The 24446-nt window shown below is 52.4% G+C and overlaps 1 protein-coding gene across 20 annotated transcripts in view; it reads left to right on the plus strand.

The window, feature by feature from the left end:
- PRKAG2 (protein kinase AMP-activated non-catalytic subunit gamma 2) overlaps positions 1–24446 on the plus strand; it is a 337838-nt gene that overhangs the window by 72890 nt on the left and 240502 nt on the right. For 18 of the 20 annotated variants that reach the window (XM_035254336.3, XM_035254337.3, XM_078343436.1 and 15 more), the window contains exon 2: positions 20139–20210. In XM_035254336.3, the coding sequence (XP_035110227.3) occupies positions 20139–20210 (72 nt within the window). Of the gene's footprint in view, positions 1–10771; positions 11035–13792; positions 13951–20138; positions 20211–24446 lie in introns of those variants that run through there. The other 2 variants (XM_035254341.3, XM_035254338.3) reach the window with 2 other exon arrangements.

The raw sequence follows: 24446 nt of genomic DNA on the forward strand, positions 1-24446 counted from the left end.
TCCCCACCTCCACTTTAAGGCCTGAGGGTGGGTCCATGTCTTACCTTTGCATAGCCCATGTCCAGCACAATTCCCAACCCAGTGCGGACACAAGTGATGTTTAAATGAGTATATTAGGAACTCTGGCTTTTTTTTTTTTTTTTTTTTGAGACAGAGTCTCACTCTTGCCCAGGCTGGGGTGAAGTGGCACAATCTCAGCTCACTGCAAACTCCATCTCCCAGGTTCAAGTGATTCTTGTGCTTCAGCCTCCTGAGTAGCTGGGACTATAGGCACTAGGCACACACCACCATGCCTGGCTAACTTTTTGCATTTTTAGTAGAGACGGGATTTCGCCATGTTGCTCAGGCTGGTCTCGAACTCCTGAGCTCAGGCAATCTGCCCACCTCAGCCTCAAAGTGCTAGGATTACCAGTGTGAGCCACTGTACCCGGCCGGCTCTAGTATATTTTTAAAATCCTCCCAAGACTCCTGTTTCCTCCCATTGATCCTAAGTTCTGAAAGATCGTCCACCCAAGTATTTGTTAATTAGTAATTTCTTCATTTAGTCACCCTGGTACCAGCCTTCCTGATCAGCGTGAGATAATCAGCGTGACCAAAGTTGATAAAATTCCAGCTGAAGGCAGAGACATGCTGTTCTCATTTGCCTATGCAGTCACGGGTGAAACGTGCAATTTCCTTTCACTCCTCGAGTGCCTGCGAGCGCTGCAAGAGCCTCCATTCTTACATTTCGTTGTCTCTCACCCTAGACCAGAAATCGGCAGCCTTCATCACTGCCCTCTGCCTTTTTCTGCTTTCAATAATAAATGAGGAAGTCAGCCCTTGTGCAATTTAGGAGCTCTCTCCAGAGCACCCCCAAAGGCTTTCTCAGTTTATAGGGATTGTTCTCTGTCCCGAGCTGTTTTGTGGTTGTAGTTGTTAAGACAGAGTCCCACTCTGTCGTCAGGCTGGAGTGCAGGGGGGCAATATTGGCTCATTGCAATCTCCACCTCCTGGGTTTGAGCTATTCTCCCGCTTCAGCCTCCCGAGTAGCTGGGACCACAGGCGTGCACCACCATGCCCGGCAATTTTTGAATTTTGAGTAGAAATAGTGTTGGCCACCTGACCTCAAGTGATCAGCCTGCCTTGGCCTCCCAAAGTGCTGGAAATGACAGGCATGAGCCACTGTGCCTGGCCTATCCCAAACTTTGTCACCAAGGATTTGATTTGTCCCTTCATTCTGCCTACCCAAACTCCCTTTCGCATGTACGTTGGGGAAGGGTCTTGGCGAACCTGAAGGTGAGGTTGAATCTGCCTCTTGGCTCTCATCAAAGCTCTGAGAAGGAAGAGTCTACGGTGTCCCGGGTTCAGGAATCATAGCATATTGCCCCTAAGCTCAGTTAAGTATTTGAAAGCGATAGCTCATGTTTCCACATGAGTACCACGCAGCACAGTCTTGTCTTTGTTAACTCATATGCATTATGTGTTTCTATACTTGTAAATGTTAAGTCATTTTCCCACAGGAACTCCCATGATTCCCATGTTTTAGATTAAAAAACAGAAATGAAGTAACTTTCCCAGGGTTACATAGTCTCAAGATCACCTATTGCTACATAACAAACTACTCTAAAACTTAAAAATATGATTTGCAATCATCTTTCATGGATTTAGGGGTTGTCTGGCTCAGCTGAGTGTTCACTGGGGGTTCCCCTTATTTGAAGAGTCAGATGGTGGCTGATCCTCGACGCTCCTTCGCTCTCACATCGGGCCCCTGGGCTGGTGATGCAGCTCTTTCTCCAACCATGCAGCCTCTCCACGTGGCTGGCTTAAGCTTCCTGGTAACATGGTGGTCTTGGCGCAGATTCTTAACGTGGCAGCTGGTTTCACCTGGGCCAGATATTACAAGAGATCTAGGAGGAACTGCAAGCTTCCTTCTCACCTAACCCGGAAGTCAGGTGGTGTGGTTTCTGCTGCATTTCTGTTGAGCACAGCTGCCCAAACTCAAGGATGGAAGAACAGACTCACCCTCAGAATAGGACTCTGCACATGCATGCAGGGAGGACTGCATTCCTAGTGGCTGTCCTGAGGGCCACTTACCCCATGAGCCACGCGCCAGCCGTGCCTTGAGCTGCTTCCCCAGCGGCTTTCAAACTTTGACAATGAGTCACGGGGAGGAACTTCACAGCGTGACCTGGTTGGATATACACAGCCAGAAAACTCCTGGAGCTCTGGTTTGTTCTGTGAACAGCAGCAGCCATAAAACCTGTTTGTCCTGCATGGATTTCATGACCAGTGTCCTACTTGCAGTTTGAGACACAGGGTTCCACACGATGCTACCTCAGGTGCCTACTCTGTGCTGTGCTGGAACAACCCAGACCAAAGAAAACAGATGTCAATTTGGGTTACACAGATGCCACTTCTCACCAATCCAGCAAAAGTCCGGAAGTTGGACAAAATGATCTGTTGGTGAGGCAGTGGGGGAAATAGACTCTCTCCTACTTCACAGGAGAGCAAACTGTTCAATGCTGAGGAGGGCGTGTGGTGATATCTGTGTCCCCACCCAAATCTCAGCTTGGATTGCAATCCCCATATGTCAAGGGAGAGACTAGGCAGAGGTAATTGAATCATGGGGTGGTTTCTTCACTGCTGTTCTCATGATAGTAGAGTGAGTTCTCACAGGATCTGATTGTTTTATAAGGGGCTCTTTTCCCTGTCTTCACGTGGCAAAAATAATAAATGCACTGACCTGCAAACGGCAGCCTAGAAATATGTATCCTAGAAATAGGGAGTATGGACCATGTTTTTATTGCACTGTGAATTCTCTGTAATGGCCAAAGATTGAAAACAGCCTGCATCATCTACAGGGAACTGCTTAAACCACAGCATTCCAGACAAAAGAATATGACATGGATACCCCCAAATCCCTCCGCGCTGATACTGAAAGATCTCCCAGATATGAGAGGCAGCAAGGCATGGAGCAAAACAGGTGAGAGACAGGGAATATCCTTTGTATTTGCACTTGCATAAAGCAACCCTAGCTGTCTACACATCTGAAAGTGGTTCCTCTGGGGACCGGGCATGGCTGGGCCAAGGTGGGGATGGACTCTTCCGTTCTAGATGGTTACGTTTTGACTTTTGAATCCTATGAATTTACATCTTATCAAAAAACAAAAGTTGGATGACATAGCCGTTGCCGTCAGAGTCCTCACAATCTATACAGAGATACAGTTTATATATAAATCGCAAATGGGTAACACCCGAGTCATTTTAAATTCTTAAGCATTAAAATGCAGTGGAATAAGAGATTATGGACTGCTCAGAAATGTTGGTGTAAATTTGTGGGAATCGGCTAGTTTTTGAAGAATGACTAGGATATAAATGGGTGAGAGAAAAAGGTCAGAGCACTGGAGATAGCGGGAAATGGTGTGAGCCGCTGCTGTTCCAATTTTGTGACAAGGCCCCATTTGCAGGGAGAAAACTTACTGATGTCTGTGCTTGAACTCCAGTATGATAAATACTGCCTTAAATTCCTAAAGTGTTTTTAATCACAAATCATCAGTGTCTAGGATTTCCGGCTCCCCAGCTGTGCCTGGCCACCTTTAAAATCACTTATCTTAGCCAGGCACGGTGGCTCGCGTTCATAATCCTGGCACTTTGAGAGGCCGAGACAGGCAGATCCCTTGAGTTCGAGACCAGCCTGACCAACGTGGTGAAACCCCATCTCTACTAAAAATTAGCCAGGCATGCTGGTGCACCTTTGTAATTCCAGCTACTCTGGAGGCTGAGGCAGGAGAATCACTTGAACCCAGGAGGTGAAGGCTGCAGTGAGCTGAGATTATGCCATTGCACTCCAGCCTGAGCAACAGAGCAAGACCCTGTCTTAAAAAAAAAAAAAAAAAGTTTGCTTGTCTATGAAACCTTAACCTTGCGGGAGTCCCGAGCCCCCAGTTTGAGGGACGCTGGCGGAGTAGAGAGTACCCCGGGACAGCATGCAGGTCAGGGGGCTGGTGCAGAAGAACAGTGTGGGAGAAAGGAGAGGGTGAGACCAGGCCGGGTCCTGGGGTGCGCTGAATGCCAGGCAGGGAGTTTGGCACCTTCTTCTGCAGGCAGGAAGCAGCCACAGGAGGTTTCCGCCAGCAGGTCCCTGTTCAATGTTCATTCTTTTCTCTAAGCTGGGCACATAGATAGCTGGGCACAGTAACTCGCCTACTGTGATATTTTGGTTCTACCCTTTAAGCCATGAAAATGGGGCAGCGCAGACTAAATGGGGGCCAGGTGGGCCGCGGGGAGTACCCCCCATGAAGCTCCAGTTTTCCCTCCACCTGTGGAGTTCCCTGTCTTCTTCATGGACCTCTCCAAAGGCTGTCTCCCAGATTCCTTTGAAAACAGATCTTTGGGAAACGTTGGCACCCTCGGCCATCCTGGAAGGTCAGAGTCCACTCAGTTTGGGCATGAAGACCTGGGACGTGGCAGCCTCATGTTGCACAAGCAGGGGGTGGAGGGGTGTCCCTGGGCCTCATAAGTGCAAAGGGCGGAGGTTCATGATCCAGGGGCTTCCAGGATCCACCGGCAAGAACCAAGAGTGAAACCAGAAGCGCTGGCAATGCCAGGGACAAACTACCCAAAGGTCCTCTGGCTCTACGAATGTCCCCCAGGACTTGACCCAGAATCTTCTGAGCTTTCTCCATGAGAAAGAAAGATCCCAAAGCCTTCTGAGAGGGTATAGATGACACACTCTGAGGCCACACTCAGGGCGGGGCTTCTTCCCTGCTCTCAGCAGCCACCAGCCCGGCAGAGTGGCCGGGCTGCACGGGGACTCCATCCTGCACATGAGGACATGAGTCAGGGACACCTCAGTGACCAGGCCCTGCCCAGTAGGGGTCCAAACTCTGTCCTCAGAGACAACGACTTTTCACCCCATTCCTAGGACGTGAGAGGCAGGCTTGCTGCTTTTTCTGTTTTGAAAAAACAAAGCCGCCAACAGCCCCCTGTGTTTTTTTGTACCTGACTCCCCGCCAGAACAGCGGCTGGTCTGGAAGTCTCTTCTCCCCTGGTGACTTTGGCCTCACATCTCAGCGGTTTTCTTCCCCTCTTCTCCTTACATAACAAGCGCCTCTTGAACAGAATGAGATTGTTAGCAGCAAAACACTAAAACTCAGAAAACCCAGCAGAGTCCCGTGTTTAGGTTCATTGGTGCCATGATTTTCAGCCTTGAGTCCCCAACCAAGAAACTCAAGCTGTTCTGCACCACATGGTCTCCCCGATGAACCAGCTGCCCAGTGAGCCCTGTGAGGGGTCCCCCAGCCCCAGACATTCTCAGGCTGCCCAGTGCCTGCAGCTGGTCCCTGGGCTCTGTCTGGAGCCCTCTGCACTTGGTCCTCATTGCCCCAGCCTGGGGGGCTGAGGGCCTGGGCATGAGAGATGGGGACCTGGGTTCCCAGACCCTTCCCCCCACTTCCTTGCTGCCAAGCCCCAGCAAGATGTTTCATCTCCAAGTGTCTCTGGTCTCATTTATCTTCTTGGTCCGAGTGCTGAGCCTCAGACGGATCCCATCCACCTCCTGACCCTGGGCCTGGGAGCATGGCGTGCACCTGCTCCTCTGTGTTCTGGAAGGAACTGGAGCCATGGACACAGGAAGGATTGACCTCTCCCCTCCTGTTCTCTGGTGAACTGATGACCTCCAGCATCTCCGAGGAGCAGGGTGGGTGGTCCAGGTCTGGTGTGATGGGCAGTTGGTTGGCAGATGGAATTGAGGTCATCTCTGGCCATTTGCTACTATTGCTTTTTGAAACTATATAGTAGATTTGACTTTTGAGCAGTTGCATGTTTACAGAACACTGGAGCAGGCAGTACAGAGGGTGTCCATCTGCCCCTCCCCGGTCCTGCAGCCCCTCCTGGTTCCCCTGCTGCTATCGCCTTGCCTGAGTGTGGCACGTCTGTTACCACTGCATCTCTGTGGATACCTGACCGTCAACAGAAGTCCACAGCCGACATTAGGGCTCACTCTTGGTGTTGTACATTCTGTGGTTTTGACAAATGTGTGATGTCGTGTGTCCACTTTGACACTGTCATGCAGAGCGGTTCCAGCACCCTAGAAATCCCCTGTGTGCCACCCGCCCATGCCTCCCTCCCCCGTCCAAGCCTGACTGCCATCACTTCCTTCAGCATTTTCCTGCGGCTGTCCTGGAACCACTCATGCCCTGGGGCCTGAACACAGGTGGGTGGCAGTGACCAGCGCGGCCCTGGGGCCCACCTGGGTGTGAGAAGGAGGAGTGTAGTTGTGCTGGGAGGAGGGATGGGCTGGAACAGAATTTGGTTAGGAAGGGCTTGGAGGAGCTGGAGGGGTCGGGTCTAGACACCTTCTGTTTCCGTTGAGGAAACTGACCACCAGAGATGGGAGGTGCCTTTGAAATGATGCAGCTGGTTAGGCAGAAATCTACATCCAGGCCTGCCTCACAGAGAGGGCAGCGGCTCTGTGTCACTTTCTAAATAAGAGTTAAACTTATAAAAAGACCAAAAAGTAAATTTTTAAAAGAGCTAGCAACATGGCTGTGTTGAGTGTGGTGAGCCTTTTCCTGAGGGATTCTGGCCAGTGTGATGTTCTGTGGCGCGGCCTACCTTCCAGGCGCCTTCCCGTCCTACCTGGCAAGCGTGGCCCTAGAGGTCTGGCCTGGAAGGGGGAGTGGCAGACACCTTCTCCTGGCCTGGCTGGTCTCCACACATTTGCTGCTGGCTAGATGCTGCCAGTGGCACCGGGAGCCTCGTGGTGCAGAGTGTCCTCACCCATCAGTCTGGAGGACGGGACAGGTTCTGTGGCTCCTGGGAAGGTCCTGGAGCAGCTTCCACCTGCATGCCGGGATCTCAGGCTGAAGGGCTCTGGGGAAGTAACAGATTTGTGCACAATGAATGCTACCGGAAAGGGATTTAGAGCACAGGCTTCGTCCTGTTGCTGGAGACGAGATGCAAAGGTGTCCACAGAACCCAGGTCAGAGCATGGAGCATGGCCTTGTAGAATGATGACATTTGCTGTGTGCCTGCTATAGCCAGGCCTGTGCAAGGGACAGCCAGCCCGTCACAGTCCTGTAAGAGTTGCCGTTATTGGCTAATGTAGTGGAGACACAAGCTAGAAAGTCAGAAGCAGCTAGAAGAGCATATGTGATCGAAAGAGACCTTGCTCAGAAATTGCAAGACCAGGATTTGGTTCTGGCTGGGTTGCGGCTCTACCTTGTGGCTTTGAGCAACTTGCGTGAATCTCTGGACATCTGTTACCCCACTGAGACACAAGGGCCTTGGATAGTGTCTGAGACCATTCCCATCCTAACACCCTGTGACTTCCCGGGTCTCTGGGTTTAGGCGCTGGAGACGAGGGTGTCCAAAGTAGGCTGGTTGGGAACAAAAGCTGACGGGAACCGCTCAGCAGGGGGTGGGGGGGGTTGTCCCCAAGGGTGTAACTGCTGTTCTGGGTCTGCAGGTGACCTGGGGACGTGGCCAAGCTGCCCTGCAGGTCAGACGGCCAGGGGAGGAGCAGATGGGGGGGTGAGCGGTGAGGAGAGAGGGAATTACTGCATCCTTGAGGTAGTAAAGAGATGTGAGGTTCTGTGTTCTTAACTCCATGTGTATTTCTGGGTACAAAGTATGGAGTGGGGTCAGAGGGCTTCAGCCGGAGAGGAAAACAGATGGTACTCATTGCCCCGCACTTCTGGTTGACACCTTGGGGACTGGTCAGCTCCTCTTTGTTCCCTGAAATCTACCTGCACGATTTCAAAGCTCATCTAATGCAGAGTTCAGACTTTTTCACCCACCACACAATAGGAAGTACATTTTATTCAGGCCGGGTACAGTGGCTCATACCTGTAATCCCAACACTTCGGGAGGCCAAGGTAGGCAGGTCCCTTGAGCCCGCGGAGTTTAAGATCAGTCTGGCCAACATGGGAAGACTCCATCTCTACTAAAAATAGAAGAAGTAGCGGGGCGTGGTGGCACACACCTGTAATCCAAGTAATGAGAATTGCTTGAACCCGGGAGGTGGAGGCTGGAGTAAGCCAAGACTGTGCTACTGCACTCCAGGCTGTCTGGCAGAGCGAGACTCCATCTCAAAAAAACCAAAAAACCAAAACAGAAAATAAACAGGCAAGGCATGATGGCTCATGCCGGTAATCCCAGCACTTTGGGAGGCTGAGGTGGTGGATCACGAGGTCAGGAGTTCGAGACCAGCCTGGCCAACAAGGTGAAACGCCATCTCTACTAAAAATACAAAAATTAGCTGGGTGTGGTGGGCACCTGTAGTCCCAGCTGCTTGGGAGGCTGAGGCAGGAGAATCACTTGAACCTGGGAGATGGAAGTTGCAGTGAGCCGAGATCGCACCACTGCACTCCAGCCTGGGCAACAGAGCCAGACTCTGTCTTGAGGCAAAAACAAACAAACAAACAGAAGTACATTTTATTCTATGTGTGTGTGAATCATTGAGACACAGGCTTCATGCAACAATGAGATGCATTCTTTATTCTCTCTCAGTTTTTGGTGGTTGGGCAATGCACTAAACAGATTTCATAATCCACTGTCAGTCTGAAGAGCTCTGCCCAAATGCCCTGGGAGTAGCTGTCTCACCCTGGGATGGAAGCAAGGGTGAGCACGTGAAAGCTCCTCTATTCACCAAGCTCGGCATGGGAGGCCTGGCTTTCTTTTCAAGCCCGTGGTATTTCCTGCTTCCTCTGAACTCCCTGGACCTTTTGATCTATAATGTGTCTGGAACAGAGCGGGTGGGTGAAACAAGGCGGAGTGGAAGGAACCCTTGGACACCTGTAGAAAGCGTAAAGGAAGAATCTTTTGCTGTATGGCCCTGTAAATAGGGACAGTTGAGATTCCGAAAGCACTGAGTTGAAAACCATTGCAGGCCCCAGCTCCGGGCCAGACCCCAAAGCCGCACTTGGGTAGCTGTTTGGGAGCAGAAATGAGGCCTCTGAGTCCTCGTTCGGTGGTTCCTCTCTTGCACAAGGTCCTCCTATGTAGAGGCAGGCATGTCTCCGAGCCAGCCAGTAACTCTGTGACCTTACAAAAATGTCCCCTGGGTGTCCAATTGTATTGGAGTTCATGGTGTTCCTCCTGCAGTTTGTCTTCAAGCGATAACCAAAACCACTGGATGTATACCCGGCGGGGAGCATCAGGCAGCGCTGGGGTGGGGGTGGGTGGCAGGGAGCTGGCAGGTGGGGAAGCGGCGGACCTGACCCAGGGCCACTGGGGCCTGAGTGGCAGAGACCAGGCCAGGGCCGCCTCCCCTTCTCACCTCGAGGCTGGTTTTTCCTCTCAAGTCTGGGCTGGTGCTGCAGCTGGCCTGGCCGGTGTGGGGCCTCGGGGGCTTTCCCTCGAGTCATTAGTGCTCACCGAGGGCACAGCGCCGGGATTGGCTGGTGGTCTGGCATTTTATTCGTGAGAAAATAAAGCGTCCCCAGAACCCCCTGGCCTTTTCACACCTGTCTTGGTAGAATCATAACCTGGGAGCTGAAGACGGCTCTAGAAAGGAAGCGCTGTCCCTCCTTACAGGGCTGGAGGTAGCGCACGAGGACGTCATTCCCGTATCCCGAGGTCTTGCTGTTTCTGCCCTCTCTCCCGGGCTGTCCTCAGTCACTCCTGCTTCAGCTTATGACCCCTGCCCCAGTGTCAGCTCTGCAAAGGGGAAGGACAGACTCGTGGAATCCAGCTCTGGGAGGAGCCGGCAAGTTGGGGTGAATGAGACGAAGTCCTGGCCAAGACCCGACAGGGTATGGCAGGAGACAGACCCTTGGTGACAAGATGCTGTGACAGACACTTGCATGACTGTGACCCAGCATGCGAGGCTAGAGGATGGTCCCGCTCTCCTGCCAAGGCTCAGAGATGAGGCTGGAAGGCGATAGCAGTGCTTTTCTGAACCTGTGGCTGCCCTTCACGTCCTGTGGACGTTCTGCCCTGACAGCCAGAGTAGGGCGTCTGGCCGCTTCCTGCTGTTCTCCAAGCACTGCCGGGATGACGGCCCTTCACACATTTGTCCCTTCATCCAGCTGGGGCCTTTGGGTGTCTCACTGGGCCCTGGGCAAAGTGAAGGCTCCACAGTGTGTCCAGAGATCCCACCTGATGACGGAGTGGACCCCATCCACCTGCGCAGGGAAGGCTGAGCGCTTCCAGACAGCGGCCTGCTTTTACCCGGGACACTCCTGTGTCTGTCCCCATCAGCTGGGTGATGAGGCCCAGGGCTCTGTGTGAGGCAGGGTTTCCAGAGAAAGAGAACCAAGAGGAGAGGTCTAAGCATATAGATCTATTTGTCTTAATTTACATATATTGAGAAAAGAACATATATTAAGCTGCCTGTATATATTAAGAATAATATGCATACACATATATTGAGAAATGTCTATTAAGGAGATATAATCACATAATATATCAATTATATATAATGTATATAACATGGTTAATATGTACATATTATCATGCAATATGTTTATAAGAGATTTGTTAGAAGGGATTGGCTTCTGCATTGGTTGGAACCGGAAGGTCCCGAATCCACTGGGCAGATGGGCTGGAAGCCCAGGCAGTCGATGCTGCAGTCACGAAGCAGAATTTCTCCTTCCGGAACCCTCTGTTTCCCCCTCGGGCCTGCTGGGGACTGGGGGCGGCCCACCCACATCACTGAGCGTGATCTGTTTCACTTAAATCACTGATTGTAGATATTAAATCCATCAGCAGATACTCCCATGGCAACCACCTGGTTGGTGTTTGACTGAATCAGCGGGTGCTATGGCCTGGCCAGCCTGACACATAAAATGAATCATTACCGACTCCACGATGGGATGTGGTCGCTGGAGCTCAGCGCTCCCTGCCCCATCACATCCCCTTCCCTGTCCCCTGGCTGCGACCTGGGGTGCCACCTGTGAAGACCACAGCTGCTCCGGATGGAGGCGGCAACCTGCAGCCCAGGCCACACCCTCCGAAGGGAGCTGGGAGGCCACCTGCTGCTGGTCCTGGAGGAGACAGCTGTGCGCGCCATGCCAGCGCGCCCCCACACCTGCGTGCCCTTCCTCCTGAACTGTGAGCTGACCCAGATCCGTAGCCCCCACCCAACCTGCCCCTCAAGGAGGTTTCCCTGCCCCCAACTCCCTCCTCCTGGGGGATGTCAGACAGGCTGGGGAAAGATAAGCATGTGTGGTTACCACAGGCTGGACTCACCCGGCCTGGGAGCAGCTCCCTGTAAGAGGCCGCTCTGGGCCCTGAACGAGGAGGAGGCTCTCGGGAATCCCACAGCACAGCCCCTGGGGTCAGGATGGGCGGGACAGCCACCCCCAGGTGCTCCGAAGAGGCACTGTTCGCCCCGCACAGCGTCCTTAGCCACAACGTGAGGAGGCCCGTGGGGTCCCTCCAAGCTTCCCTGGAGCTCTGGTCAAGCAAAGGCTGCCTGAGAGGGTAGGGGGCAAAGAAAGGCTCGGCTGCTTTTTGCACAGGGAGAGAGCCGGAGCCTCTGGGAGCAGCCACGCTGCTCCTCTTTAGAACACAAGTGATGAATCATCTTGCCTTTCAGCTTGGAAAAGGGATAAAGACGCTTTCTGACTATAAGCGGGGAAGCCAGTGTCTTTGCAGAAGCCTCTGCAGCCCTATCTTAAGCCTTGGTTGACTACGAGCAACTGCCCTAGCTTCCACGGGAGCTGCAGGAGGGTCCTGGCTGCCCTGGTGATGACGCCCTTGTCCCTTCCCCCGGCCTTTGCCATCAGGCCCCAGTGTGCCCTCAGCCAGCATCCCTCACCATCCCCAGTGGCATAGGGGCCTTTGCTGGCATCCTCGTTCTGGTTTCCCACTAGCCTGTAATAAGAAGGCATGACGGCTCATTTTACAGACGGGACAGTGGAGGCTCGTCTGTAGACTGGAGACTAAAGGACGTGCTCCACAGAAGGCATGACTGCAGAGCTGCGGGAGGGTTGAGGCCTCCGGGGTACCCCAAGCCAGGGATTCTGCTGCTACTTGGTTTTGAGCAAAAGGAGTTTCATGTCTGGTGCTGATAGGGAGCTAGGGAAGCCCCAGGGGACCTTGGGCTAGACGAGGAACTGGGAATACGGTGGAGCCAGGGACTTCCTCAAAGCTAGTGGGGCTCAGGCTGCCAGGCCAGGGTCCTCGGCCTTGGCGGGCAGGGAGGGAGGCCCCCAGCCAGCTGTGGGAACCAGGACCACCAGGTCGGGGAGCTGGGGAGGAAGGGTGGCCGTAGGAGTGAAAAACAGTTGGATTTTTCTTTTTACGTCGGGAAGTCCCTCAGGCTGCAGCAAGAAACTCTGGTGTCCTCTGTGGAAAGGGACTCTGGAACTTCTCTGAGAGTGGCGTTCAGGCCTTCCCGGATTTGGCCGCTGGCCCTCCCCTGCTGCCTGGTTCCAGTGATTCGGTATTTGTTCCTTATTTTTCTGAGAGTAGTTATATAACATGAATGTTTTTCAAAGACTCCAATTGACCTGGCTCTGGTCACCTCCTGCCGCCCATCAGTACTAAGAATTGCCCGTTTGGTGGTTTTGGGGATTACGCAAGGCCAGCCTGTCCAGAGACACCTCCCTGTGCCTCTCAGCAGAGGGGCCTGCCAAGGCCGTCACCACTTGGGGCGAGCTCCAAGCCACAGTCACCACTCAGCCATTCTCAGAGCCTGTGGGCCACTCCCCGGGCAGTGACTGAGGGCAGGCGAGGCGGGCAGGACAGGGTCCAGGTGGGAACCGAGGGCCGAGGGCCGGTAGCTGGGGATGCCATGCGCAGCTTTCCCGGGCTCGCTGAGCAGCTGATAGAACCTGCTCGGCCCTCCATCTGACAGCCCAGGCCCTTGGGATTGAGGAGCTGAAAAACCAGTTGAGAAACCCTAAGGGTTAGACCCTCAGAAGCGGATCAAGATGCACGTTAAGATGGAAAGGCAGAAATGCCACTAGGTCCAAGCTCTTTCCTTCCCCCACGATGCAGCCCTGGCCACGGAGACTCCACCCAAAAGCCCTGCAGCTCTGAGAGCAGTGGAGAGTGTTTGGTGGTTTGAGAGTAGGAGGGAACGATTTCTATGATGAAAGTGGGAGATGAAAACATGCATCTTATTCTGAATCTAATGGCGTTCCTTCACAATGTTCCTGATCTCACCTATTGTCCGGTTCAGTAGGTAAGAGCAGAGAATGTGTGAGCTAAAAGGCATCTTCAGAGATTCTTTGGTTCAATGCTCTCATTTGACAGATGCAAAGCTGAAGTCCAGACAAGCCCAAGATCCCCAGATCACAGATCACAGAGCTGGGCTCCGGCCCAGCCCCAGCTCCCTCCCTGCTGCAGGCTGTGTTCTCCAGGGCCTGAGGGACGCAGGGGGGCTCAGATATGCCAGGGAGGGGCCCTGGACTCAGCGAACGCATGGCCGGGCCGCTGCAGATGGTGCTCCCTGTGCTGGGGCCGCTCAGCAGGAGTAGAACATGCAGATCATCCCCGAGTGTTCCTTCCTCGGTTGGAATCAAACAGGAATGTTTATCATGACCCTGATATTTAAGACCTCGAGTTTGTCCTGAGGTGGGGGCCATCGCGGGCCCCTGCCACTGCCTCTCTGTTTGTCCTGTACTTGCACTGTTCTCTGTCTTCTTTCTGGGGTATCCCAGCTGCATCAACAAGGGAGTTCTGTAAGACAAAACCTCAGCAACGCTGGAAGGTCAGAGCAGCATCTGATCGATCCACACTTAGCACCTGTTGTCAGGGCTGAGCTGTGAGTGAGACCACCCCCATCCTTCAGGAATGCACAAATTAGTTGATTACAGACATTAGAAAGGCTATTTATCTTACGGAGAAATTTGGGATAAGTAGGGGACCGGGGGCCAGAGGAGTAGATGACTCCAAAACGCAGACAGTGTAACGTGAAGGACTGCATTTGGTGGCGGGATGTTTTAGACTTTTCTGTTGCTTGCAACACCAGCGTGAGTTACTTTTAGTGAAGAAGCCCTCCAGGAGAAAGTTAGTATGGTAAGCTGCCTGGGGAATGAATCCTGGGACTGTACAAATCCTCATGTATCCTTCCTTCCCTCCCCTGAGGTTGCACTGTGCCAAGGATACTTGTTTTATGCAGAAAAGCTCTCTATAGCCTCTGGTACCAAGTTGTTTTTCTGTTCCTGGAACTGAGCCACTCCTAGGAGGTGACAGAGTTTCATAGAAAGAGTTCTGAGCTGGGAGCAGGTACACCTGGTTACAGGCCATGCTTGCTACTGTCTGATTCTCTGGCATTGGACAAATGACTCAAGCTCTCTGACCGTCAGTGTCTTCATCTGTGGACGGGGATGATACCACTTGTCTTTCCTACTTGTACGGGTTTCTGTGAGGACCAAATGAGGCCACAGTTGGGGGGTTCAGGACACACGGATGTCAATTAACGATGGCCCTGTTGTTAATACCCCACTGTTTTTGTGATAGACTTTTGGCTTTTGCCTGGATTTCTACGGCAGGGAGGTGGATAAAGGAGTTGCTTTTAAGGTCAGCTTCCATCTCAGGAATTCTCTCAAACTCGGGGCTTTTCTCTTTGGTCCTGATGCTTTCCTGACAGGTGACTTTATCAGTCCAAATCCTGAAAATTCACTTTTCTGGCTCCGACACATGCGGTCAAGGTCTGACTGACTGACATTTTGTGCAGCGGATGAAAATCAGAGTGCTAAAGCTGTCTCTTGGCAGAAATCGGGACTTCAGCATCTCTTGGCGCCTCAGCGTTGCCCCCTAAATGTCCTCCCAGTCCCTTGAGGGCCTGACTGGCCAGCGAACAGGACGAGGAAGTGAGGGACTAGAATCAGGAGTTTTAAATTAGAAATCATGTGAATGGGGCAAATCCAGGTGCCTGAGCTGCTGGTGTGTCAACCTGTGAGGCCAGGTCCTAAGTATTCTACAAGCCAGGAGTCTAGTTGCCGTAGCTGCAGTTAGAGATTTTCCCACACCGGGCCCAAGGTGTGTCATGTTTCCTGGTGAGCTCTGGAGATGGGAGCCAAGATTAGAACACTGGGACTTGCTGGGAGGTGGGGCTGGGGGTGAGGGAGCCTTCCAGCAAGGCCTGTTGTCTGTGTCAGGGGACTTCCCTGCTAGACTTCACGACCAGGCAGGCACACACGCCTGAGTCCAGCAGCCACGCGGCAGGCCGCAATGTTGGGCTTGACGCATGCTTTCATAATCGCTCTGGTCCAGACACCTGCATAGGACCTGCCTCCACCACTCTGGGCAGTTGCCTGGGGCCTGAGGGCAACCTGAGCTAACAGCAAGCCCTGCATCCAGCCCTCAGCTCTTTTACACCGTCTTGATATGAGTCTCTTTAAAGCCCCTCAGCCTCAGCCGTTGGAGCAGGATGCTGCTTAGGGTTGCATGAGGAGCAAGTGAGGATTTGTGGAAAAGCTGCTGCACGTGGAAACTGCCGTTGTGAATGAACGTTAGAGGGTAATGAGAATTTGAAACCAGGGAGGAATGTGCTCATTAAAATGGGCGATAAGAGACCCAGCCTGGTCCCTCGTCACTTCCCAGTGAACTGCAGCCGCGTGTGGCCTGATCACTGGCCTGAGGCACAGACTCTGTGGCCCCCACGCTTGCTGCAGGCACAAGAGGGTGCTTGGTCGGGGAGTTAATTCAAACACATCTGGAACCTGCTGCCTGCTGGGTGCAGCATGAGGCCAAGAATAGAGAGGTGGATAGCTTTCCTCTTGCCAGGGATGGATTCAAAGTCTAGTTAGGGAAAGAAACTGATAGATGAGTATAATACGGTGTCATTAGTCCAGTAATAAAGGTGTGTCTAAAGTACTGTGGGACACAGTCTAGAATAATTAATAAGAGATAGTTAATTCTGCCTGAGGGTGGCTCTCAGCCAGAGAGTGTATCTGAATTGGGCTTTGCAGGATACATAGGAGTTTACTTTGTGAACCAGGATTTGGGAGCGGGGACAGGAAGAGCAAGAGACAAGCTCAGAGGAAGGAAAGGGCTTGGGGTGTTTGGTGAATGGCACCAGGTGATTCCTGCATTGCTATGGGCTGGGATCCCTGCTAGGGGCTGTGGACCAGACACTGGAGCTGTCCCTGAGTGGCTGAAGCGAAGTGGGAGCAGTTCACAGGAGGGGTGGATGGTAGCCATGAACTGAAGTGTCTGAAGAGTTAAGACAGCGTTCCAGGTGGGATGTCCATGGACACACAGCTGTGTTTGGAAAATACAAACCACCTGCCTGGGCTGTTGCTGAAAGGAGACAGGAACAGAGAACATCAGAAATAAGGCTGCAGAGGCCAGCTAATCTGTGGTCCTGGGTGGCAGCCTGCAGGCCCAGCTGGGAGCTCCTGACCTTGGCTGATCCTGAGACTCTTCTGTGGGAAGCAAGTGGATCTCCATCTGGGCTGTGGTGGAATTTCCAAATGCCCTGGCTATACCACAAGCCAGTGCACACTCCCCATGCTCCCCAGGTGATCTCACTGGTGTGTCTCAGTCAGCCAGGCCTGGAAACCATTGCCAAGGTGACGGTAGAGCAGCTGGGGCCTTAGCAGGGGAGCTGACATGATGAGGCGCACACCTGCAGGGGTTGCTCCTTAAGCAGACACTTGGAGCATAGATCCAAATGGGAGGGCTAAATGATTGGGACGATAATCAGGTGGCCCCGCAGGGCAAAGGTGCGGAGAGAAGGGAATGGGTTAAAAAAAAAGGTTAAATGCACAGAAAACTACACAAGGAAATGAAAGAAGACACAAATGAATGAAAAAACATCCGGGGCCGGGCGCGGTGGCTCAAGCCTGTAATCCCAGCACTTTGGGAGGCTGAGGCGGGCGGATCACGAGGTCAAGAGATTGAGACCATCCTGGTCAACATGGTAAAACCCCGTCTCTACTAAAAATACGAAAAATTAGCTGGGCATTGGTGGCATGTGCCTGTAATCCCAGCTACTCAGGAGGCTGAGGCAGGAGAATTGCCTGAATCCAGGAGGCGGAGGTTGCGGTGAGCCAAGATCGTGCCATTGCACTCCAGCCTGAGTCACAAGAGCAAAACTCCGTCTCAAAAAAAGAAAAAACTTCCTATGTTCATGGATTGGGAGGCAATATTGTTAAGAGGTCAAGATCACCCGAAGTGGTCTACAGATTCAGTGCAATCCCTATCAAAATCCCAATGGCATTTTTTCCAAAAATAGAATAGTCTATCCTAAAATTCATGTGGAAACTTAAGGGACCCTACATAGGAAAAACAATCTTGGGAAAAAAAAAAAGAACAAAGTTGGAGGTCTCACATTTCCCAATTTTAAACTTACTATAAGGTCACAATAATCAAAACAGTATGATACTGTCATAAAAAATAGACATCTAGACCAATGGAATAAAATGGAAAGTCCAGAAAGAAACCCTCAGATGCAGTCAAATGACTTTCCATAGTCATGCCAAGACTATTCAACAGGGAAAGGACCATCTTTTCAACAAGTAGCGCTGGGAAAACTGGATATCCACATGTAAGAGAATGAAGTTGGACTCTTATGTTTATACTGTATACAAAAATTAACACAGATCAAAGACCTAGATATAAGAGCTGAAACCATAAAATAGAAAACTCGTAGAAGAAAACAGGGAAAAGCATACTGACATTGAATTTGGCAATGATTTCTTGAATACGAAACCAAAAGCACAGGCAACAAAAGGAAAATTAGATAAATCAAAGACTTCTGCACATCGGAGGACATAGTCAGCAGGGTAAAAAGGCAACCCGCAGAATGGGGGAGAATATTTGCAAGTCATGTATCTGGTAAGAGGTTAATAACCAGAATATATAAAGAATTCTTACAGGTCAACCACAATCAATTAAAAAATGGGCAAAGGAGTAGAATAGACAAATTTCTATCTTAAATTGTCTGTTAAGATAGACAAATGGGGCCGGGCGCAGTGGCTCAAGCCTGTAATCCCAGCACTTTGGGAAGCCGAGGCGGGTGGATCATGAGGTCAAGAGATCGAGACCATCCTGGTCAACATGGTGAAACCCCGTCTCTACTAAAAATACAAAAAATTAGCTGGGCATGGTGGCGCATGCCTGTAACCCCAGCTACTCAGGAGGCTGAGGCAGGAGAATTGCCTGAACCCAGGAGGCGGAGGTCGCGGTGAGCCAAGATTGTGCCATTGCACTCCAGCCTGGGTAACAAGAGCGAAACGCCGTCTCAAAAAAAAAAAAAAAAAAAAAAAGATAGACAAATGGCCTGAATAGACACTTCTCCAAAGATGACATACAAATGGCCAATAAGCATATGAAAACATGCTCCACATCACTAATTATCCGAGAAATGCAAATCAAAACCACAATGAGATGCCAGCTCACAACCGCTTAAGATGGCAGCCATGTAAAACAAAAATGGAAGATAACAAGTGTTGGTGAGGATGTGGAGAAGTGGAAACCCTCGTGTGCTGTGGGTGGGGAGTAACATGGGGTGGCTACTGCAGAAAACAGTTGAGTGGCTCCTCAAAAAACTTGACAATAGGATGACCTGATGCCCAGAAGTTCCACTTCTGGGCATGAACAGACAAGAACTGAAAGGAGGGTCCTGAAGACAGTTTTGCTTTTGCACACCTACTGTATTGGTTTGCTAGGCTGCCATAGCAAAGCACTACAGATTAGGTGGGGTGACTTAAACAGGAGAACAGCAGAAACGTGATTCTGGAGGCTGAGGGTCTAAGATCAAAGTGTTGCAGGATGGTTCTTCTGGGGCCCCTCTCTTTGGCTTGGTGGCTGCCTTCTCCCTGCATCTCCATGTGTGGCCTTCCTCCTGTAGGTGCCTGTGTCCTAACCTCTTCCTACAAGGACACCAGTCATATTGGACTAGGGCCCACCTTAATGACCTCATTTTAAATTAGTTGCATCTTTAAAGACCCTGTCTTCAAATACAGTGACATTCTGAGGCCCCTCAGCTGCTGAATACATAAGCAGAACATGGTCTACTCATGCAATGGAATATCCTTCAGCCTTCAAAAGAGGGGAGCTGCGGCACCCACTTCCACATGAAGGAGCCTGGAAGACATTGTGCTGAGTGGAGTAAGCCAGTCACAAAAGGACAAATACTGTGTGATTCTACTTATGTGAGGTGCCAGCGGTTACATTCAAAGAGACAGGAAGTACAAGGGTGGCTGCCAAGCCCTTTCGGGAGAGAGCTAGTGTCTGATGGGGACAGCGTTTTGGTGTGGGAAGACGAAAGGTTCTAGAGATGACGGTGGTGGTGGCTGCACAGCAATGTGAATGTGCTTCATGCCACTGAACCGCACACTTAAATTTGCGGCGGATTTGCGGTTGACACGGCAAATTTATGTGTATTTTAACACGACTAAAATCTTTGAAAGGTTAAGGATGCAGCTCTGCTTGATTTGAGGATGGCTGGGTGGGTTTCTGCCTTGTGTGGAAGGTCTTCACCAGGCAAGATTCAAGGGAGGCAGGGGCGGGGCTGTTTCCAGATGCAATGAGCACGTGGTGGGCTCAAGGAGAGGAAGGGGTGGGGCTGTTTCAGATGCAGTGAGCACGTGGTGGGCTCAAGGGGAGGAAGGGGTGGGGCTGTTTCAGATGCAGTGAGCACGTGGTGGGCTCCAGGGGAGGCAGGGGCGGGGCTGTTTCCAGACACAATGAGCAGGTGGTGGGCTCAAGGGGAGGCAGGGATGGGGCTGTTTCAGACGCAGTGAGCACGTGGTGAGCTACTTTCCCCCAATCTGTTTTAGCAATGTCATTAGACTCTGCTGATAGTTTTGCCTCAGCTGCCACCCCAGTGTCACCCCCCAATCCCTGCCCCATCATCTTCCCAGGCAGACACAGGCCCCTGGAACCATGTTTTGTGCTGGGGATAAAATCCTGTTCATCAGCCGCTCCCTAGAGCAGCCTGCTATGGGGCTCTTCTCCTTCCACCCTTTTGCCTGCCTTCTTGTCTCCTTCAGTCCCCAGCCATTTCTTCTTTCCTCCTTCCCTGGGGTGATGAGAGGTTGTGGCTGCTGTTGGAAGTTTCATTGCACATTCTGGAACCGAATGTGTAGGGTGGTCAGGGGCTTTGGAGGGTGGGTGTGGCTAACACACCTGCGTCCCTTCTTCATGGTGGATTTGCGGGATGAGGACTCGGGAAGGGGGAGGTGACACCCACTTAGAGCTCTGTGCAGCCCCTGGGCCACTGTTACTGATCGCATGCTCTCTGTCCACACCAGGATCTGAGCTCCTTCGCCATGCCGCTCCTGGATGGGGACCTGGAGACTTCCGAAAAGCATTCCTCTCGAAAGGTAAGGCCTCCTTTTCTGGAGTTTCTCACAGCTCGCTTGAGGTGCCATGGAGGCAGGCAGAGTCTGAGGCCACCTCCACCTGTGTGCCCACCTGCACGCCTGGCGGTAGCCAAGCTCATCCCAGGACAGCTCACCTTGCATGGCCAGGCTTGGCATGCCAGCTGGGCCGTCCAACCTGGGAGCCTCGTGGGCATCGCTCCTTTTCTTTCTCATATGGTACTGACTGTGCCCACTAGACCCCGCTAACGTGGGCAGAGGCAATGGAGGAAGATGGTTGATGAGCTAAGCCCAGTTGAAGGTATCGGGCACTGCAGACCATCTGTGGTCTTGGGGCTGAGCTCGACTGGCAGGACTTTGGCCTGCTGTCCACCAGTGCCCACCCCTGGCTTCGGGCTCTCTCCTCCACCTCCTGCTGCCCCCTCTCCACACGCCTTTTTGTCCCCTTCCACTTTTCCTCTCCTCTCTTTAGCTCTTCGCTCTCCCTCTCCCACTGGTGAATTTTCCTCCCATTAGGAAACTAATGTCTCAAGGAGGTTGTTGACTGTGTAGGGTCAGGTGGCCAAGAAAGAGTGCAGGGTGGGGTGGGGGGCTGTGGAGAGGGATTCACAGCGTCAGGTGAGGGTCGAGGTGGCCGTGGCGGGGCGCAGAGGTCCAGGCTGCTTGCGGGTTTCTCCTGCAGCCAGGAAGCGAGGGTGGGCAGAGGCCTGGCAGGGGATGTGCTCCCTGGCATCCTGCCACCCACAGACTCCTCTGGGAGGTGACAGCAGGCAGAGCTAGCAATCTGGGGGCTGCACGCAGGGTCTGGGCACAGGATCCAGGCACCGGCCAGCCTGGGATGAGGGCAAGAGTTCCCATGCTGGAAAAAGCAAACCTCCTCTCTAAGCACTTGAATTACACACAGCTGAATCAAATTGCTTAGGCCTGTGGGGCTTCACTGATGCCCGTGCCTTCCCCGCCCTGCCCTGAACAAGCAACCTTGTTAACAGTTCTTCTGGCCCAGCCAGCAAAGACTGTTGGAGAATGGCCTTGAGCTTCCGGGCCAGCAGAGAGTGGAATGGCAGGAAGGGGCCACCAAGCCCCAGCCCCCGTGCAAGGCTGCGGGACTGGCCCCGTGGGCGCTGGGTCATCTTCCTCCTGTTTGACTCCGCAAATCCCTGCTTTCCTGTGAAGACCTTGCATGTAGGCTCTGAGACTGCGGAAGAGACACACAGGCTGCAGCCTGGCCCCGGCTTCCTCTCTGGCAGCTGCATGACAAATGGCCCCATAGGCAGAGCTGTGCTCGGCAGACGCCTGAGTGCCCGCTCTCCATTAGCTCTGCGGAGCCAGGCACACTCTTGGGAGTCTCGTCCATACCCAGGAATCATCTGGCCGCATTCAGCAACATATCATTTGGCTACAGCTTGCCCGAGAGAAAGGGCTGAGGCCCCGTCCCTGGGGGCTTCAGCCGGTGCCTCCCCAGCACGCCTGTCCCTCCGCCTGGCTTTCCCACCAGCTGAGAGTATGATCTGGCCCCCAAGGCTCCTGGCGGGAGGGGTCGAGCAGGGGCCCGCAGCCACCATGCTTGGTCATTTTCCGGCGACAGGAATGGCAGGGCTGCTGCCCTGGGCTCCCTCTTCAGGCCTGAGCACTGGGTGCTCAACTTCACTGACCTGGAGTTCAGAATACAGAGTAGAACCCCATTCAGGAGAACCCTGGGGTCCCCCTTGCCATCAAATATGGTCCAAACTGGCAGTCAGGGCCCTTGGTGACTGATTCTCCAGGGGCTCATGGTTCAACTTCCCCCATGCCTCCACCCTCATGGTGGTCCAAATGAACAGCCCTCTCTCTCTGTGCCTCCCACCCCTTCTCCTCAGTCTAGGCACCAGACACTTCCTGGGCCGGTCCATCGCCTCTCTGAAGCTCAGCTGGCTGTCAGGGCCTTCTCTGGGTCAGGATCTCTGTGAGGCGCAGGTTTCAGCTCTGGGCCCTTTCCCCACCTGCATGGTGCTGATGGCACTTTGCCCTTGCGGACACTCTGCAAGCTCTCCTGGGACGCCCGCTCCCCTGTGTGTCTCTTCCCCCATAGGACTGGATGCCCACCTGGGTTCAGCCCTCTGCCCAGCTCCCCGGTGAGCTCGCAGGGCGGTGCACAGAGCAGATCCCTGCACAGGCCTGAGCCAACTTCCCAGCAGTTCCGAAATCCCACCCCTCCCTGCAGTCCTCCCACGTGGCCTCGGCTCCTCCTCTGGTTCACACCCTCCTGGCTGCAGTCATCGTCACAGCCCTGGGAACGAAGCTTAGAGAACCACGTCGCTGTCCACGTTGTGGGAAACTAAGCTGTGGCCAAACTCGGACCTCCACCCAGGACCAGCTTGTCGTGTCACCTTGTGATAGGGCCACCTGGTCCCTGTGTGTGTCGTTCTCTCAGCCCCCACCCCACACCCACCACTTGAAAAAGAACCTCCTGTTTTTTTTGTTTTGTTTTGTTTTTGAGACAGGGTCTCACTGTGTTACCCAGGCTGGCTGCCATCTTGTTCACTGCAGCCTCCACCTCCACCTCCTGGGCTCGAGTGATCCTTCCACCTTAGCCTCCTGAGTAGCTAGGACCATAGGCTACTACCCTGGCTAATTTTTGTGATTTTTGTAGAGACAGGGTTTTGCCATGCTGCCCTGGCTAGTCTTGCACTTCTGAGCTCAGGTAATCCACCCGCCTCAGCCTCCCAAAGTGCTGGGATTACAAGCGTGAGCCCCTCCCCCCGCCTGAAGAATCTCTCATTTGTAAATTTATTCTCAGTATTTGTTCTGAATTCCATAGGTAGGTGGAGTAGTGGCTAAATGGGATAGTCTATAAACAGAGAATCTAAATGCTTTTCATATTAAATGGTCAAAAAAAATCAGCTGGGCATGGTGATGACCCCTGTAATCCCAGCTACTCAGGAGGCTGAGGCAGGAGGATTGCTTGAGCCCGGGAGGTGGAGGTTGCAGTGAGCTGAGATTGCCTCACTGCACTGCAGCCTGAGTGACAGAGGGAGAACTTGTCTCAAAAACAAACAAACGAGAACGATCCAAGATGGCCGATCGCTAACATCCCGGGATTGCAGCTCTCAGGGAAGGCGCGGAGAACTAGAGGACGCCACACTTTCAGACAAAGTCTGGTCGCTCACGAAGCAGAAGATCCCCCAGTGGTGGAAACACACGAGTCGCCAGCGCGACTCTCGTGGTCGGCGCAGCGGTTCCGCCGGCACCTCGACGCGGCAGCGCTCGGCGCAGAGTAAACGGGACGGGTTCCCCTTCTGACCAAGGTTTGGAGCCCCGGGAAGGCAGAGTCGCCTACTACGGAAACAAGAAGGATGCCCGACAGGAGAATCCTGGGCAGAAAAGCACCATCAGTTTTAACGCCGCTGCTCTGGCCCTGGGAACTAACAACCTAGACATCCACTCAAGAGACCTAATCTGAAAGTTGGTAATTTCAAAGACGACAGGAGGATAAATTTACAATGACGGGAAGAAACCAGCGTAAAAAAGCTGAGAACCCTCAAAGTCAGAACGCCTCTCCCTCTAAAGATGATCACAGTTCCACAACAATGGAACAAGGCTTGATGGAGAACGAGCGCCTCCTGATGACAGAATCACTCTTCAAGGAATGGATAATAACAAACTTCGGTGAGTTAAAAGAACATGTTGTAGCCCAACGTAAAGAAACTAGGAACTTTGAAAAAAGGTTTGATGAAATCCTATTGAGAATAGACAACTTAGAGAGGAGTATGAGTGAATTAATGGAACTGAAGAATACAATACAGGAACTCCGAGAAGTATGCACAGGTTTAAACACTCGAATTGTTCAAGCAGAAGAAGGGATATCAGAGGTCAAAGTCCAACTTAATGAAATAAAACGTGAAGAAAAGATTAGAGAAAAAAGGATAAAAAGGAATGAGCAAAGTCTCCAAGAAATGTGGGACTATGTGAAAAGACCAAATTTACGTTTGATAGGTGTACCTGAATGCGACGGAGAGAATGAATCCAAGCTGGAAAATACCCTTCAGGATATTATTCAGGAAAATTTTCCTAAACTAGCAAAGCAGGTCAACATTCAACCCCAGGTAATAAAGAGAACACCGCAAAGATATTCCTCAAGAAGAGCAACCCCAATGCACATAATCGCTAGATTCACCAGGGTTGAAACGAAGGAGAAGATACTAAGGGCAGCCAGAGAGAAAGGTCATGTTACCCACAAAGGCAAGCCTATCAGACTTACAG

Source organism: Callithrix jacchus, chromosome 11, assembly GCF_049354715.1.
Source record: "Callithrix jacchus isolate 240 chromosome 11, calJac240_pri, whole genome shotgun sequence".
In the NCBI taxonomy this organism is placed as follows: domain Eukaryota; kingdom Metazoa; phylum Chordata; class Mammalia; order Primates; family Cebidae; genus Callithrix; species Callithrix jacchus.